This window comes from Poecilia formosa, unplaced genomic scaffold, assembly GCF_000485575.1.
Source record: "Poecilia formosa unplaced genomic scaffold, Poecilia_formosa-5.1.2 Scaffold39, whole genome shotgun sequence".
NCBI classification, from domain to species: domain Eukaryota; kingdom Metazoa; phylum Chordata; class Actinopteri; order Cyprinodontiformes; family Poeciliidae; genus Poecilia; species Poecilia formosa.
In genome coordinates, this window is record NW_006799978.1 from 1,315,625 (window position 1) to 1,334,840 (window position 19,216).

The following is a 19,216-nucleotide window of genomic DNA, read 5'->3' on the forward strand; positions in this document are numbered from 1 at the left end:
TTAGGTAGACATATACATTAAATTAAAAAAACGAAAAGATTAACTGTGTGGTGCTTTTAAGTATGAAAGTTAAAAAAAATGTAAATAACCTTAGGAAGCTAAAACATTATATAAATAAACCAGTAGGCCTTCAGTAGGTAAGTAAACAAAGATTCATATAATGTCATTAAGTTAAAAATAAGTAAACTGCTGAATAATTCTGTTTGTAAATAACTAAGTAGTACAAATAGTAAATTTAAGTTAAGCAGTAAATTTATATGCTATTAATTTATTAAATATATCAGTGAAGAAATTAAATATCCACACTTAAGTATTTTCTGTATAATGATGTGTTATGTCTATTTCATTTTCTCTTGACTTTGATTAAGTGCAAAGCCATAAACAAATCTGAAGATTCACTACATTCAGAAAACGCTAGTCTTAAGTTAGAATAGAAATATCCTGATATGGTCATACCGTGGGGATTTTCAGGTGTACAGCAGCAAGTTACAAGCAAACAGAAAAAAATAAGAATAAGAGACTGTACAGTAAGAACACATTTACAACATTTACATGGGAGAAACAAAATACTCTACAGTTATTAAAAACAGCATATTTAGATCCAAAGAAATGTGCACCTGAGCAGGTCTATTAAAAGAACAGTATGTATAAAAACAGTGTGTATCTGTGCTTAGAAACCAGCAACAAACTACCCACACAAAACAATAAAGACTGGAATATCAGCATAGATAAAAACATTTGTTTTTGAACAAAGGTTCTTGGAAGCCATAGTACTGGTTTAGACAAATCGCTGTGGAAAAGTATTTGTCTGTGTGTATATAGTTAAAATATAAGGCAGCTGAAACTAGAAGGACTTGGACTGTTGATGTGTTGAACTTGACGTGAACTGAGCTGAACGGTTCTTCAAAGTCTGAAGCTTCCCGGTGGTCTCTAAGGGGCTGAGCAAATATACGGCTGAGTAAATAAATAAGCTAATGAATAAGTAAAATAGTAAAAAAAATTAAATAAAGAACATGCATAAAATTATTAAATAGGTAAGTAAATACACGAACTGGTTAGTAGAAAGTAAGCAAGAACACTAATAAGCAAATTAATAAATTAATAAATAAATAAGTATAAGTGAGTTAGTGAATAATTGGTTCAGTAAATACACAAATATGTTTTGTACAAGTAAGTACTAAGTATATAAGTATGCAAGTTTATGGTAATGGGTTGATTGTTTACGTTTTTGTAGTCGTATCAACCAATCAGAGTACTTCATTTCAAGACAAGAGATTTTAGATTTTTAAAAAATGAACATCCTAAGTAGGTAAATTTGCAGATACTGAATTTTTTTATGTGACTACTAACTTGACTTTTTAAAATCAGGTAAGACAATAATCAAGCAAGTTAAGAAACAGAAAATAAATATGTAAAAAAAGAACAAAGTATAATAAATAAGTGAATACGAAACTTATTCATTGATGATACTTCACATGTTGGGTTACCTTCCTTCTCCTCCCAGATTGAACATGCCACAAGCTGTCTGGTAATCACAAAGAGATGGAGATGCTTGTCGGATCCCTGAGTGAGTCTCTCTGATCACTGAAAGCTCTTGGTCCATAAAACTAAACATCTGGAGTCAAGCTCAGAACGAAACAGGCTGCTAAATCAGAAAAACATAGAAGATGTAGAATCACTCAAGCATTGACCAGCTGAACGTTAGTTACCTTTGCAAGCTTGTTGTTGTTCTCAAGACCTTTTCCTTCTGAGTTTTAGCTGTTTTATTGTCTGCCAAATGTTTACTGTGCAGAGTCTTATAAGGTGTACAAAGGTTGTGGTGTAACGATAGGTTGCTGAATCGATTTAAGGCACCTGCTGTCTGTGACTATCATTTAAAATCCGTGTTTGATTTCAGAGGTTTCTCCACTTAGATTTAGCCTGCCTGCCAGGATTTATAGCAGATTAACTTTTGAAAGTGATTTAGCTTTCAGGCTCTGCAGTCCCTATCAGGGCAGAGGAATATAACTTTCTCATCCTCCATTTCTCTCTCTGCAGCCTCAAATATTCTCACGATCACTGAATATTCGTGACATGCAGACCATGATTTGTTTCGTTGACCCCTTGCTTGTTTGGCAGGCTGAGCGTATTGAAAGTTAATTAGAAGTTTGGATATGGAAACAGATGATTAGCAGAAATGGAAGCTTAAAAATAGGAGGTCCCCCACTGGATTGGTACCTTGTATTCACACACAGCAAAGACTCCCTGTGTGAATTTGTGACATTCTTTCATCATGGTAAAGTATAACTGTTCTGCTCTGAGAATTTATTGGGGAGACACGAAGCACCTGCACAGACTCAAAGCTCTGTGTTATCAAATTTTATATGTTTGAATTATATCTGAATGAAATAGATAACAGTCTCATAAAGTAGAGGTGGGGATGATACATTATGTCATCACAACGTGCAGCCAGCAATCTTACAAAAGGGTCTATCTCCTGCTTTATCTGTCCTGTGGTGGGATGCACTGCTGCAATCGGCTTGGCATTTGGAGCCAAATGACTCGTGAATATCTGAGTGGTAGTTTTCTCAAGGGGTCAGAGGGAAAGCTGTCAACCGCGGGTGGCTGCATCAAAGCTTTAGTTTGCCAGGGAACTCAGAGGCTTGTAAATGTGGGAAAGGAGTTAATTGATGGACGAGTTTAAACTTCATTAAATCCCTAATGGCCATTTAAATACATCATAAAAGTCAAAAACATAATAACTCTGTATTATTATGTACTGAAACAATAATATGTTGCAGAAGTACCTTATGTTTCATTTGCAGTTTGTTGTAGATCAGGTTTAATGTTAAACCTGAGGCAACTTTACATGTTGAGGCTTAAGATAGAAGTGTTGTGTTTTAACAATCATCTAACCTGGCTACTGCCTTCCTATGCAGCTCTGCTTGATTCTCATCTCACCTTGGTGCTCCTTCTGGGATTTCTCCCATTGAGCTTGACTTCTCAGGCAGAATTTCAACCGGGTCAACCAGTAGAAGTTGTAACATCGATTTTCTGCGCTGTTGTAATTTGGTAATGGCAGCAGAGGCAGTGAAGGAAGCCATTCAGTTCATATTGGCCAAATATTATGCAACCAAAGTCTGAGAAAGAGGAATGTTTAAGACATTTTATTGTCTACTGCAAATACTACAGTATGCCTTTGATAACAACTACACAACTAGACGACTAATTCAAAATGCAAAATTTGAAGAACTGCCTAAATCAAAGCATTGGACTATAAAGGGTAATAGAGCTACTTTAAACACTAATTTAATTACTAAGGGATCATCGGCTCACTTAGTAAACTGATCTCCAACTTTGTTCTCTTCACCTGTTAAATTATCTGAATTTTATGCAGTGAAACACACAACAGGTGAAGATTGTTTGCTAATTTGATTGGTTGGCTATCAGGTGAGCGTTGTCTGAGCCTCAAAGTAAACTTTTTAAGTTGGGGTTCAGTGAGCGTGAAATTAGCAGCACGCCTCATAACACAGAATCACACATGAGAGCCGCCCTCAACAAGCAGTTTTATCGACTACTCATTGAGCAGCCCACTGTGAGTGGGTTCACAGCACCTCGCCAAGTTATGAAGCGTCATCAAAGTGTGCATTTTACCACAATTACAGAGTTTTTTTTTTTTTTTTAGCTTTAGACATTTTCTTTTTCATCCTGATACAGTTGAATCAATCGTACATCTGAAGAAAAATGATTTCCAGGAGTTGCCATAATAACTTGTGCAGTCAAAGATAAGTGTGACATTTTACTTCTCCTATACTGGTTCAAACCTCTAACGTCTGATTATGTCTTAGTGCTTGGTGATGTGAAATGTCTGAAATGTTTTTTGTACCACTGAGGGTTCAGTAAAACAATTTTTATATTGAAATGATTAAATCTGAAAATATTTATGGTGTGTTTATTAAATGAATAAACTTTGGCCGTTAGCCATATAGGCATTTATGAAATGGATACTGTATATATCATATCCATTCATAAATCAGTTGTTGAAAATCAGTTTAAAACAACATAAAAGCAAACAATATGGATATGAATGTGGCAGCTGTAGCGCAGATATGTGAATACAAAAGAATAAAAATATCCTTTGTTGTCCCACTGTGGGGAAAATTCAGGTTTACTAGTTACAAGGTTAATCAAAGCATGCACATTTAAACTAAGAAATATAAAACCAGAAAAACAAGATAGAGGGGGAAAATTTACAACTTAAAAACAAGAATCCAGTAGAGTAATTTAAAAATTACTGTTTAAAAGAAATGTGCATATGTGTAGCATCACTTAAAAAATGTATGAACTTATGATTAAGACAATAAATGATGAAATAATATAAACATTTACTTTAAATCTTTCTAAAACTAATTAAACCATAAAAATAAAAATCACACAGAAAGCATACATCATGTAAAACTTAACTTAAAACTTTAAACATATTAGGGGTTTGGTAAAATCTAATTTTATTTTATTTTTAATAAATAAAAACAGTTTTTATGTATAACAAATCAGACACACTGCTGTAAATTCACGTGGTTAACAGGAATCTAGCCATCAGATATTTGCTCCTTGGGTCGACTTTCAGTTGATGCTCACTGTGCCTGGTGTGCATGTTAAAGTTAAATAATCCTTCATCCTGCACATCTAACGTCCATCTTTACCCACAGTATTCATCCAAGAACCACTGGCTCTGATCCATCCACCACTTGACGCGCTAAGTTTGCTGATAATTCACGTGCCACAACACTTTGATCACCAAAAAAACAAAGACATCAGATATCTGCTTTGACAATGTACTTAGCTACAAAATGAGAGGTTGATTTTCATAAAAGTGTTGTCTTAAGTTACTCAATAAAAGTCTTTAAATCTGCTAAAAAGGAAATATCCCTGGCTAAATATTAACCAGTAAGTGATCACTGGTGCAGTACAGTACTCTCTATATGTGCACAATGTTGTAGATTATTTAATTTCCTTTCCCTTTTAATTTACCAAAGTATCTTTGAATTGAATTTGTGTTTGTTGTTTGACATAGTAAAGGCATTGCCCTCCATTTTGAGAAATATGTTGTCTCTTGCTGCTCATCATCACACCACACCGCTAACAAAGAGGTCCAGAAACATAGAAATAGGAGATGTTTTTATACGATGTTTTTCTGAATGTGAGATAATAATGCCCCAAGGCCTTCCACACTTTTTGATCAAACATTCACATACCGATACCAAATGTTGGCACAGTGATATTGTGGAGTACTCTGTGTCATTATTTATACTCTTAATGCAGATTGTTCTACAATGTGGTTACAATTTAGTGCACATAAATGAATACGTTTGCATAATGTAAATATTTAATCCAAATCCCTCTAACAATCTGTGGAGGTGAGTTAATTATAAGGAGACAAACAATTTTGTAAAATTAGACAGATTAAAACATTAATTATCTTAATGAATTAGTCCATTAGCATACATGGTCATATTTGATAGATTATGGTGATTATAGGAGCTCAACTGCTTCCTACTTGGACTTGGTCCAGAATGTGAGAAATAATTAAGCAATGGCAGGTTTGGGCTTAATCTGCAGCTGAAAGCAGTTATTTACAGATACAGCATAAAAAGACACATAACCTTTTATTTTCTCACCTTCTGACTTTACATCAGACTAAACCTTACCTGTCCAGTCAGTTAAAACTATCCAAACAATTTTTATTTGTTAAATGCCAGAATAATTATCTTTTTTTAGACTTTTTTTAAAGGGACAGAATTATGCACAGTCAAGTGACTATGTTACTTTAAGCTGTTATAATTTTATAATGCTGTATATATCAAACATTACTTAAAGAAAGTTTGACTTCACAATTTTATGCCTGGAAAATTTACTTCTGTCTCTTTAAGAAGCTCCTACCCTTTCTGACACTCCCATATAGATGGGATCCAGACCTCCACAGTCGTTTTATACATAGAATAGAATAGAATAGAATAGAATAGAATAGAATAGAATAGAATAGAATAGAAATAACAGTCCAGATACCTTGAGGGACCTGAACTCTGACTGAGTTGGTTGGGAACGGTGATGGTTAAAAAAACAAGCAGTTTTGCAGAGGAGATATTGTGGACACAATCTGTGTGCTTTAAATAACACTGAACAGGGCGAAATTTATATACTTTAACACAATATGTTAATGAGATATTTGTTACTATTTTAAATGTGCTCTAATGATGAGTCTGTGAAACAGTCATTAAACCAGTCTATCCCTGCAAAGCAAACCAAAAGCTCAACTCACTGATCAGAAGTTTTCATTGGTAAACAGTCTAAAAATGTTAGCGACAGCGGCACTACCAGGAGGTCTCATAGTGTGCTGTGCAGAAAAATGAGCTAAATGTATAAAATGCAAATATATCTCCTGAATATAGATCACATGTAAATGAAAGGTTGCACACAAAGCAGAAACCATGTTAGCTGTCAGCAGATACAGCTGCCTGCACAGCTGGGAAGCTGCAGAGGAAGTGCTCACACTGCAAAAGAAAATGCCGTACACCGTCACTCCAAAACATCTGTCAGCATGTCATTTCTAATGAATGGTGGGTAATTATACAATGATGGTTTTGTCAGTGGGTGGCATCGAACCGCCCAACTCTGGATGTGTGACAAGACTGTTCTTGTCGCTGTGTCCCTCTGAGACAAGGTGGTGCAGATGAGACGTCATGCCAGAATTTCAAATTCAAAATTGAGTTACTTTGGAATACAGCAGTGATGTCATAATCCGACTTTAGAGAACATGGATGTGCTTATTAAGGCGGCTTTACCAAATTGTAAGACTGCATTAGCAGAGAGGGAAATGATTACCTTTGGCGCTGAAGGTTTTTGCAGCACATTTGTATTTATGTGTTTTGAACTTCTAGAGAAACAATTATGATCTGTAAAATTATATGTGCAGAGGGAAATGCTTTAATTATTTCTTCCTTTTGAAGCCATTTGTGAACTAATTAGCATTGCACAGCTTTTATTACAATAAAAAACAGAAACATTCCCCAGTGTTCATTTATATTTCAATTAATCATGTAAACAAAATTAAGCAACCTGTGAATTTTTTTTCTTTGTCAGTTAAATGCATTTACATTAGATGGTCTTCCTTTTTTGTTTTTACTATTGAAAATTACAGTGCTTAGTGAAAGGATTCAAATGGGAATGAAAAAAGTGAAATATATAAATTAAACAGTTCATTTACCAATCAGTTTGTTTTACCTCATTATGTTCTTTCAGAAAACAAAATTTGCCTCTTGTTGATATTGCTGAAATTTGTTTTGTATGATCCAATTTGAGTCAGCTGAAACATTTGTTGTTCTAATCACATGCTTTACTGTATAATTCTTCAAGAAAAATAAAAAACATCCTTAGCTGGTCAGGAAAATGCATTTTCTGCTTCCAGCTGCTGGAGCAGCTTGTAATAAACATAGGGACCGGGCAGTTATCATGAGTGGCGACAGTTACTGCGTCTGTGCAGATGAAACAGTGCATAAGCACAGAAACTTCATCAACACAATGTCAAAGAAGAAGAATGTAACGGCGCGTGCCAGAAAATTTAATAGGCAAGTGATCTCTGGCAGCACAGTGGTAAATTTCTACAACCGTGATTGTGTTGCTCCCAGGCTGCTGCCAAAACAAAGAGGGGAGATCAGCACTACTGTACACTCATGCTTTACTGCAGTCTGCAAAGCTAGAAACACAAAGGCCAGAGAAGAAATGCTGCCATAAAACAAAAGCTCAACATTTGTCTACAACAAGAGTTTGGTGGTGCTATCATTTTGGTTGTGCACTGGTACAGAATGGAGAAGAAAAACAGGGAGAATCCAAAGTTATTTGGCAAAGGTTCAGGGGGGCTTTCTAACTAAACTGGGCAAACACCAACCCCATAAGGAAGAACTGAGAGACTCATTTGACTTACAAAGGAGGCAGAGTGTGTGTAGACTCGACATGTAGTTGTACTGAAATGAGAAAGGAACCCAGTGTCATGGAGCAACCCTGAAACTTGTTTTGGTGTACTCTTTCTCTCAAAGTGTTAAAATATTTCATTGTTTCTAATATTGTTATGCTTTGTGAAAGGTTGCAATTTTTTTTATCTCTTCTACAAATTTAAGGATGTGAATTAAAAGAGTGGAATGGAGGTGTCTGGATCAGGGCTGCAGAAAAAAAAAACATTTCTTATCCATTTCAACAACAAAATTTCACTGAGAAAGTTGCTTCTGGTTGACATCTGCTGTTTCAGTCTTGAAACAACTTAATGAGTTTGCTAAGAGCTTATCTTCTAAAATTTTTAAGGCTGCATTAAACAAGTGTCACCAAAAATTATAGGTACAAAGAGCCTAAAAGCACTTAAATAATTTTCTAAGTTATAACATATTTGAATATTTTGGATATATATGAAAAAACCTACAAATAGAAAGATTTTTCACAAATGATTTGGATTCACATCCCACAGAAACATCCATGAATCACTGAATCTGTGAATATTGAACCATGAATTGACAGGGTTTATTATATTGCATATAGCAATTTTGTGCTGATGATAAATTTGTGATATATTGAACAGTTGTAGTTTGTAGTTTGGCCCATATAAAAGACGTAGAAATAACAGTTTAGTGAGTATTGGACATTTATATAACCTATGTTACCTGTACACATAGATGTACATTAAGTGTATTGAAAATTGGGATAAAAATCTTGGAATATGATTTTAGATCCTGTTACTGTCAATCAAATCTGATGAAAAATGTACTTTCTTAATGGAGAGCCACAGTCAGCTGATTTAAAGTAAATACATAAATAAATTCATTTAAATTAGGTGTTTCTTAATAGCATTATGCAAAGAGCTATTTTGTTTCTGACTTGGTATTCGACAGTTGGTGAAGGCCATTTCACTTGTTTAGCTGCTGAAGCCTTGGCTCAAATGCAAACTTCAGTGTTGACTTCTTCACATGGAAGATTTGGGAACTGTTGGTGTTGAAACAGCCTGTTAAATCCAGCACACATTGTGAGCTTTCAAAACCCATACAGGACTTGAACATGTCACACTGTGAGAGCGCGATATAACAGTAACTCTGTAACACTGCAAATCAAGATACCACACGGTACGAGGTGCTGCTGCAGCACAATGCGTCAGACAAATCCATATCTGTCCATCAGTAAATGGACAGCAAGTTGTGAAAGTTAATACACTTTTTCTAAGGGAAGCTGACAATAGTAGAAGCACAAAGGAGGAGAAGAATCAGATGTGGGTCACAGCAGCAGTCACACAGCACCATGCGCCCAGAAAATATCAGACGCTGCTTGTTGCAGGTCGACTTCAGTGCATGTTTGTTAAACTGAATGATCACAGGAAATACACTCATCTCTGGTCATGAGCGTTTTAAGCTCATGACCAGAGATTTTCTTTCACAATGAAAGATTTGCTTATGACAATTGCACAGTGTGAACCCGGCTTTCGGAGTTTACCTGGAAAATGGTTTTACTTCTTCAGCCAAAAGGCCTTGGAAAACACCTGCCAGGCTGCAGAGAAAATGAAAGCCATGTTTTGAAAAATCCTTATATAGATGTATTTACTAAAAAAAAAAAAAAAATCATTTGATGTCCTTCTGGTCCCAAAATGAAGAAAATATAATGTTATTTACATGTAATAATTCATAACTGCTTGCTTTGTGCAAAATGAGAGTCTACTTTATTTTGTTCAGTTAGTATTTATATCGTCCATCTACTCATTTACTATATGAGCATGAACATGTTTTAAGTACCACTAAAGGCAGACCTACAATCGGTACTTCTACTCTGAAAAACTGTTGACTGTTGTCAATGGTTGTAGGCTCAGTACATTCAGTCAGTATGAATATGGTTGTATTTTTTGTTTCTTTTACTTGATGATGTTTTTTTTTTCTGCTGTATAATATTCTGTTGCATGATGTTTTGACTTTTCCTGAGTAGGTTGCTGGTTATAATCAGATTTTTTTTTCTCTCAATTGGCCTACCTGGTAAAATAAAGGCTAATTAAAGAAAATACTTTGGTACTTTTGCCAGTATATGAGAACAATAAGTAAAGATCAGATGACATTAGGAATCATTTTCTCTAAGTCTGGAAATGAAGTCACATTTGAAACAACTCTTGGTTGGAAAAAAATAGTCCTTGTCTAGTTAACATATTTTGGTAAAAATATCTTTCTACTAGTGATTTATTCTTTCTAGCATAATGATTTAGCGGGAACCTTAACGTAAAGCTGGCTTGAACTGTTCAGGTTACAGAAAAGCTGTGGTTATGATGCCGATATTTTCAAATAGCTGTGTATTTATTCACAGACAAATCTTATGATTAAAGTAAATCACCTGATATGGGCTTTTGTATTCCATTTAAACCATTACTAATCAAACCAAAACATACTTTGGGGGCCTGTAGGTTCTTGCTAAGGTCTTGAAGCAGGTCTTGTATGTCTTGCATCTGAATGGTTGGATGCAGAAAGTAATTTGAAATGACTTGATTGTTCAGGCACCTGATGAGAAACGATCATTCCAGCTTCATGTGCTGATTGTTTTTATAAATCTGAAAACTCTTGGTTTGAGTTCATTCAGTGGAAAATTATATCCGTTCTGTGCTGAAAATAATTTATGAATTTTAAAACCAATCATCACAGCTTGGCAACTGCTCTGTAAATTAACTATAAACAATATGACAACTGTGTTCCAAATCCTCATTAACGAATTAGCAGCACGAGCCTGTTATCAGTGTGGTAATTAAAATCTTTGATTAACACCACCTGGAAGAGAGGAGAATATTTTTTGTCTTCACTGCTGGAATAGAGCTGGGAAAAGTTTAAAGTATTTACTAATGGCTTTATGCTACATCAAATTCAATAAAAAAGTGAGCCTGATGCTCCTGAATCGATGTTACATGCTGTATCTCTTTTTTAATTTATGATTTAGAACCTATATAACGTTCCTGCTCGGTTTATAGCACATAGTTATAAGGTTGGTATCTGAAAATGTGAGTCCTGTGAAATAAAGTCTTTTATAATCTGCCTATAAATCTCTACCTTCTTCTTGTAAAGTTTACAGTAGGTCACTCGTCATTTCTGGAAGTGTGGGAATGCTTTCTCTGTGCCGTTAACACTTCTGGTCAGTTTGTTCACACTACAAATTTGGGAGAAAGTACTTTGCAGAGAATCCAGGCAGCCTTTTCTGCAGGGTAGAGGATTCACTTCAAACACTCTATTTCTTCTTGCTGGTCTGAGAATATACAGTGAGCGTAAAATGTTTCATTCTCCAACCAAGTCCACTAACCTCTAGGCAAGTGGTGCCCTTTTTTATGAACTCACTTTACCGTTTATTAACTGACTCGCTGACTACGGGTTCCACAGAAAGAAACGTACCACAGTCCGTTTGAGTTGGAGATTTCCCAGCTGTGTTGCCATCAGAAGGCAGAAAATGCTATCGTTTTCCCCTCTTGAGGTCTGATTCATTGTCATGCACATCACAGAGGCAGATCAAGTTTCTCTTGAAGCGCCACAATAATAACAAAGCAGGCACAGGTGTTGTAGGATTTGTAAAACTGATTCATGGAGTGGACTTGTTACATGAATTCTGCATGAGTTCCTCATTTAGAGATGCATTACATTCACAATCATCCCTCTCTTGCTGTGTTGTCAGAAACTGCTCTGTCTGTGTGATTGCCACATCCCTTTTTGCCATTTTTCAAGGAAATGCAAGAACCAAACAGAGGCGCTATCCCTGGGGAAAAGAGAGTTTCCTGTGGTTCTGGTTGTGCTTTGAAGTGGAAGGAATCCTTATCTGTATACGGTGCTGCTAGGGATGTCTGAGCAACAGTGCAGCCTGTGTAAGAACCTCCATTATAGCTTCACCAAATGAGATATGCTAAAGCAACCAGGATGCTTGGGTGGCACATAAACAACACATGTTCCGGTCTTCTCCATATATCACACAGACAAACTAGTGCTTCAAACAATTGATCTACACATAAAAATACAGCTGAGCGTGCTTAAATGGATCTGCCCACCGGGGGTCAGAGATGTGTCAGCTAAGCCACAGGATGGAAAGGGACGGGGGGGTGGGGGGGACAAAGCAGTTTTTCTGCTGACTGGAGTTCCCCTCTAGTGACCTCCATGACAATTTGAATAATTTCAAACAAGCCACTGTAGGGAATCATTGGCTTACAGAGCAAACTGGGAGCAACCAGCTCATCCCTGCGAGATGAAAAAGGTCCACAGACTTCTGCTGCTATCCCATTTGTCAGCAGTACAGGTGGGCTTGATTTTGACCGGGAAAACATCCTGTTGAAGATGGTAATGTTTTCCTGTGAGGACCAGCCACAGGAGCTTAAAACGTCAATAACAGCAGTAGACATGGCTGCTCATTTACTCTAAAGCTGGTGATTTTCTGAGTCAGAAGTTTGTAGATAGATAACTTCTGAAAGTCCAATAAAAATGATTTTATATGCATTTAGCTCAAATATATTAAGCTGAAGTTAGGAAAAAAAATATTTTGGATTTGTTGCTGAGGAGTGATGGCAATGAAAATGATCCAAGAAAGAGGTTTTTTTCTTTTTTTCTAATATGATCTGCAACCCAAAAGAGGCTCTCCAGTAAAAAAATTTTTAGTTGAAATTTATTTGTCTCAGCTTCTATGCACCACAAATCTAGAACAAACTTCCAGAAACCTGCAAAACAGCCGAAACACTGAGTTCTTAAAATCAAGACCAAAACCCCGCCTGGTCAGAATTGCTTTTGAAACATAATAAATGAAACATTGACCAAAATATATGATGTCTGGTTTTGGAGATGGCACTCAAAAAAATTTAATGTTTGTTCAGTTGTTGACTGTATGGTGTTTTCTTTATAACTTTGTATTTTTGTGTTTTTATTATGTACAGCACCTTGAGCCGCCTTGCTGCTGAAATGTGCTATACAAAAAAACTTGATTGATTGATTGATTGATTAATTGATTGATTGATTGATTGATTGATTGATTGATTGATTGATTGATTGATTGATTGATTAGTACTGTGAAGAACTCTTTCCTCAGTCTCCTCTCAGTTCATTTTTTCTGTTTTCTTATATATTTGATTTAGAATTGTTGTTACTGTAAAGATTTTATTCATATTTATTTCAATATTCCTGTCTGCATATTTGTTGAATGTAGGCCACGATGCTATGTGCTACACTGTTGCCTCCCATTTATTATAATTTGATACCATCAGCTCAGACATTTTTCCTTGTCTTTGAAAAAAATTCTTCAAAGCAAAAATTTACATGTGGAGTATTTTCAGTCTGACATCAGTGACACTCAGGCTCTCCAAGGACTTGACTGGCTGTTTTTTGCATCCGTTCCCATTCAGCGGTTCTGGGTGGCGGGGAGTCTGCTATAATGCTGCAGGTGCAACCAATAGATGCCATATGATCTCAGCTCCATGACGTGAAGCTGGTATCACTTTGAAATAATGCTGCTATGTGTGAGCAAATGCATAATTATAGTGAAGACTTGTAATGTTAGGACCTGCAGAACCCACCATTTATCTGAGAAGAGGCACAGTGCTTCTACAGCTACAGTTTCTCTGTGCCTGCAGAGATTTTTCTCTTACTTTCAGTAAGTACTTTACTGCAACCTGAGCATTCCTTCCCATTAGAGCTTATTAAAGTAATGTGACTAATGCTAACAGCATGGGCTTGTCTGGGGCTGTGGAAATGTGACGGATGCTCAGGCACATTGGAGACATTTCTTCTCAGGTGTTTTTACATTGAAGCCTTTTGTGATAAAAATCTTAATCAGCCCAAGCAGTTTTTACAAAGGCTAGAAAAGGTTGCTAAGATATTCGCTCAGCAGTAATCTGTTCCACGACCATAACGCTGCAAGGGAAAAGTTAGGGTCAAGTCTAGATGTAATTTTTCCTTAATGAAACAGAGAAATTACTTGGTAACACTGATATAGTTAAATTCTCCAAATGCAAACAAAAAGGTGAGTTTGTGTTTAATTTCTCTTGAAGCAGAGAACACACTTAATAGTTGGAAGAAAATGGGCAACTCTGTTCTTTATTGGAGTGATACTTGGGGTTAAACCTGACAAAGTAGCAATTAAGGATTTAAAAAGGAAAGCAGTTGAATGAACAGAGAGGGTGGATGTCTTAACAAGGGGCAGGTGTGATTAGGAAATCAAGCCAGGTCTGAGGGGAGCAGAGAGAAAACATGGAGGGATAATAATTATAGACCAACACAAATCAGGATGTTTCTAAAAAAAATTTCTGATCAGTTTCAGCAGATTTCTTTCCAGTTGTTGAGCAAGACAGATGTAAGCAGCTAATTTCAGATTCAATTTCACTTCCCTTTAGGTCTGCATGACTTACTAAAACACACACCCACTTACTTAGTAAAGTAGTTGAAATGCAAAAATGAAAATACATATTTTGCTGCCCTTATTTATCATTGGTGAATGGATAAAAGAAAAAAAAAAACAACATGTGACCACCAAACATGGAGAACTGTCTTCCAGAAAACGACTCCAAATGTCATTCAACTTGTGACAGGTTTCAAACAGGAGAAATGACATTTAAAGAGTTTTCTGAAGGATCATGAATTAATTTTGTTTTGCTTTGTGAAATCAATGAACTGTATCCCCTCTGCTCATAAATCTGACTTGCATTACTTACTGTAGTGTTTTGCTTCACTTTGACTTTAACTTAGTTTCTGCTGTGAATGAAGCAACCTGAAAACTAAGGATGTTTCTTTAATACCAGAGTCTATGGGATGTTATGTTGCAATTTGATAATCTGTGTCCCATGAATAAAATGCCACATAACATTTTTCAGTGGTTCAGTAAAGATGATTATAAATATATTGTGTAGCACCAGTGTGTAAAGTTGAGTTATATAAAGATTTCAATGTACAGCTAATGGTACTTAACAGGTGATTATTTTGCTGCTTCTTGATGATCAAAGGTAATCAGGTATTTTGGGAAATTGCATAATAAAAGTGATTGCATTGCATTTAGCGTTATTATAGTTGCTGTGGAACAAGGAACTTGATTGCATGTGAACAGCTACTCAGCGTAACCCTAGTTTAAGGTGAGGATACTGCAGACAGATCTTTTAAGAAAATTGATGATTGGAACATAAAAAGGTCAAATGCATCTTGAAATCTAAGCAATTTTGGTGGCACTTTCATCAGATAACTAATGCCTGAGGGAGTTGTTATCCTGGACCAGAATCACATGCATTTTTGTAACAAAAGCTTCATTCTTGGAAACTCTTTCCTCACAAAGAGAGGAAATTCTAAATTATTTCCAGTAAATGTTCCCATTTGTAGATTTTGTTATAGAGTATATATAAAATCTTTGAAAGAAAATGCAGCTGCGGAAGCTGAAGTCCTTGGCCATAATACTACTAGATATACTATTGGCTGATGTATGCAAAGCAGCCAATAAAGGAACGCCATTCATTTTCCTGGGCACTCACTAGCTGCACACCCAAGGGCAAAATTTGCACTTTCTACCATCAACTTTAAATGAAAATCTTACATCGTAAATTTCATGAACAATGTAGGAAGAACTGAGTGGAAAGCTTGATTAATATTCCCCGGATTTGGAAGAGGTTGTAAAAAAATTAGGTCTTTTTTTCATTGTTTTATCATTGTTTTTAAAAAAGTACATCACTTCAAATTGACAGTTCCAAACACAGTTATTTCCCAGTTCATGCACATTCATGAGACGAGCAGAAGTTACAGTTTTTAGCCCAGTGTGTTGAAAATCTACTGAATATCGATGCGGGAGGTGGTGCAGAGAGCGTGAGAGATTGTTGAGACATGATTCATTGTACACATGGAAGAAATGGGGAGTCTTCATTTGAAAGTCAATGCCAAAGCCTCGACGTGCTCTGGGGGATTTAAAACCTCCAGTCAAACTTATGATGGCATCTCTCAGGGGTTCCAGGGAAACTCCCTTAATAGTTTCTCCCCTTTGCTTTAGAAAAAAATCACTCAAAACTTGCAGCATTTACACAAACATGAACACATGCATTTCAAAGGTCTTGCAGATTTATATAGCAGGTGGAAATTACTGCACCCACTTATATTTAGATCTGTGAGCGCATGAAATCGTGACAGTCATTAAATCTCATTTCTTCTTTCTTTCCATAATTTTCATTTTAGTTTCAGGCATCTGAAGGATGCAGTTTCAAGTGGAGTTTTCAGCTCAGACACATCCCACAGAAATGAGTCCATTAATAACCCACTTAACACCAGGGTGTTGTAAAGACGCTGATTGACTGTGCTGGCAGAAATGTTAATCCACCTCGTTTGGCTTAAACTCAGTTAGTAGAAAAGTGTGGCAGCTGCTGTTGCTTACATTAATCTGAAGCTTTACAGCCCTTTGTGTTTAGATCTGCCCCTGCCTTCCCCAGCATCTCGTACTCGAATGATTGCATTGCTTCACCAGCATACCATCACATTCTGCGGCAGCATGACCCATTGATCCTAATCAGGTGTGGCAACAGTGAAGCCTCTGAAACATGCAGGATAGTGGGACCTGGGGACCAATGACATCTGGCTATGTCAGCAGGTGATCATGTTGGAGGTCTCCAAATATTTCCCATGTAGATATTTTGGAACAAAAACAATTGTTCCTCAGACCACTATAAATCTATGTTCACACAGCAGGCAAATGTGACCCAAATCTGCTTTTTTCTTTTTGCTCATATGTGATCTACAGCCAACTTTTTTATGACAGTCTGGACGGCCCAATTTTGATCTTTTTATTCTCCAAAAAATTCTGTGCCACTAAATCTGTGGTACTAAATGAGATGCATATCTGATTGTTTATAAAGCATCTGCAGTCCCAACGGTCATGTTGCATTTTATCTGTCATTAATGTCATTGACGGGAGACATGCGTCTTAATTCTTATGAAAGAAGTCTGTCAGTGAAGCTCATTGCCAGTCCTGACTCCAGCTGCACATCTAAACAAACTTCTCTATGGAAATTGCAATCAAAGCTCCACATAAGACCATTGTTTTTAGTTGTGCTTCTTTTTCTTAGTTTCCTTCATCTTGTAATGATATTTACTGTTGAACAAACTTTAAAAGCGATTCACAAATGATGGAGCTCATTATTACTTCCTTAAATGGTGCACTGCTGTGTGACGTCAACATTCTTCTGGCTGGCAGGTCGCCATGGTGACGTAAGGTTTTTACACCAAAATCTTATTGTGGTTGGATTAAACTAGCAACATTAAAAAATGGAATTTTCAGCAAAAAAAATTGTATGGAGCTTCAAGACCTACTGTGTGAATGTAGCTTTACAGAACCAGGGACTGAAATATTTATTCTTAAAGATGATTCATTTATCTTAGGTATAGCTTAAGATATGGCTAATATTTCTATTTTTTTTTAAACTGCTGCAGGCATTATTGATCTGGTAAATGCAATGAGAAACTAATTTTCTAGGGAAGAAAATGTATACAAGAATATTCTACAGGTTAAGTAGACATAATTTTTACTTTAACAAAAGAAAAAAGTGGTAACATATGCTAATGAACAGTTAATCCATCAACCTGCTCCTGTATATCCACAGATCTTTTAGGGCTTAAAAATTCTGAGAATGAAACTAAAACTGTATGCATTCAAAACTGAAAATGTGCAGGAACCTGAAAGCGTCAGAAATCCGAGGGAGTCAACAGAAGTTGCAAAGTCACAAAAGTAAAGTTTGAGTGTTCACTGTTGGTCCAGAACATCACAGTGACATGCTGCTGTGCTGGTGGAACCTCCTAACCTCCTGTGAGTAGCATGTGGGCTCAGAAGTCTGCTGCAGCACTGCCATTGTTGTCAAACTCAGTGTCACTCCAGTAGAACAAGGAAGCGGGGTCACCAAGCTGCTGTCAGTCATCTCTCTCTATTGAAGAAAGATGAACAGACCCTTGAGGCCTGAGATTGCTAAAAAGCCATAGCTTGCTCTTTGCCTGTGAACACTGAGTAAAATGTATAAACTGTCACAAAGACTTTAGAGTTGAGCTGCAGATGTTGTGGATGTAAATGCCTTTTACATTTTATCTTTAATTCTGTCTTACATTTAACCTGAGGTAAGACAGAATAAATAAAGTTGTTTATTGGATAATGATGCATATTTATTGAAATTCTTGCTTGTTTACTTCCTCTAACAAAGCTGTTTCTGTGACATTCACGGGGTGTGTTCTCAAAGTCCTTTTTGTTTAATTCATGTCATGCAAAGGTTTGACTTGTCCTCATGCAACATAATGAATAATTGAAAATGCATTACACTAGAGGTGTAAAGCGAATGTTCGCACTCATATAAATATACTTGGATTACATCTGTTCTTGCAGCCGAGTTGAACATCTTATCTCCCCACTGCATCACAGCTACTTGATTTAAACACTCAGCCTAATTAATCCAAAGCCCTCACTTTAATTGCCTTAATATATTGTCTCTCTTTCGACCTTATCTAGATTTTCTCATGATGTCTATTTCCCCATAATTGATTTAAAAGGAGATGCTATCTCATTGCTGAGTGTGGGGCTCGTATTGATAGCTTTAGTGTAAACCAGCGACAGCTTTGTGGTTCTCATTGTCTACGCTAATTACAGCATGCTTGATGAATTGCCTCAGCCAAACGGTATTGAACCTTTAAATTGTTGTAGAGGAGAGCTCACCATTCTTGTTTGGTTTTTGACAGGAAAAGACCAATGAAGACAGCCGACTGGTGGTGGGTTGCCATTTTAATGGTGGGGATCTCCGGGCTCGGCGCCACTGGGAGACCCGACAAAGAGGGATTCGGGTCGCAGACCTATCGACCAGTCGTGAAATTCCGACACAAGGTATTGATTGCCTTCTCTTTCCATTTGCTGTCCATAATTAGACTTTTTAGCTTTTGCAAAGTATGAAGCTAATTACACAGGGATTTTATTGATGCGTCTCATGTGTTTTTTTCTTCAATCCACTTTATATTAATAATAAAATAATGAAAAATCATTATCCCTTCTCCACAGTGGCAGACAGTTTTTCCAGAGATATTATCAGATTAATATGAATCCCAGATGAAAAAAGATTATTTCTTTTAACTGAACATCTTAAGTAAAAGATATAATTGAATGCTTATTGACCAAGTGATAAAGTGCAACTCCCACAGACGAAACCTGCTGTTTTTAT

At 36.4% G+C, this 19,216-nt stretch overlaps 1 protein-coding gene across 3 annotated transcripts in view; it reads left to right on the forward strand.

The window, feature by feature from the left end:
• Positions 1-19,216, forward strand: part of fstl5 (follistatin-like 5) — a 192,272-nt gene that overhangs the window by 11,406 nt on the left and 161,650 nt on the right. For 2 of the 3 annotated variants that reach the window (XM_007551027.2, XM_007551028.2), the window contains exons 1-2: positions 13,496-13,656; positions 18,744-18,885. In XM_007551027.2, the coding sequence (XP_007551089.1) occupies positions 13,511-13,656; positions 18,744-18,885 (288 nt within the window). In that variant the 5' untranslated portion in view covers positions 13,496-13,510. Of the gene's footprint in view, positions 1-13,495; positions 13,657-18,743; positions 18,886-19,216 lie in introns of those variants that run through there. The other variant, XM_016670941.1, reaches the window with a different exon arrangement.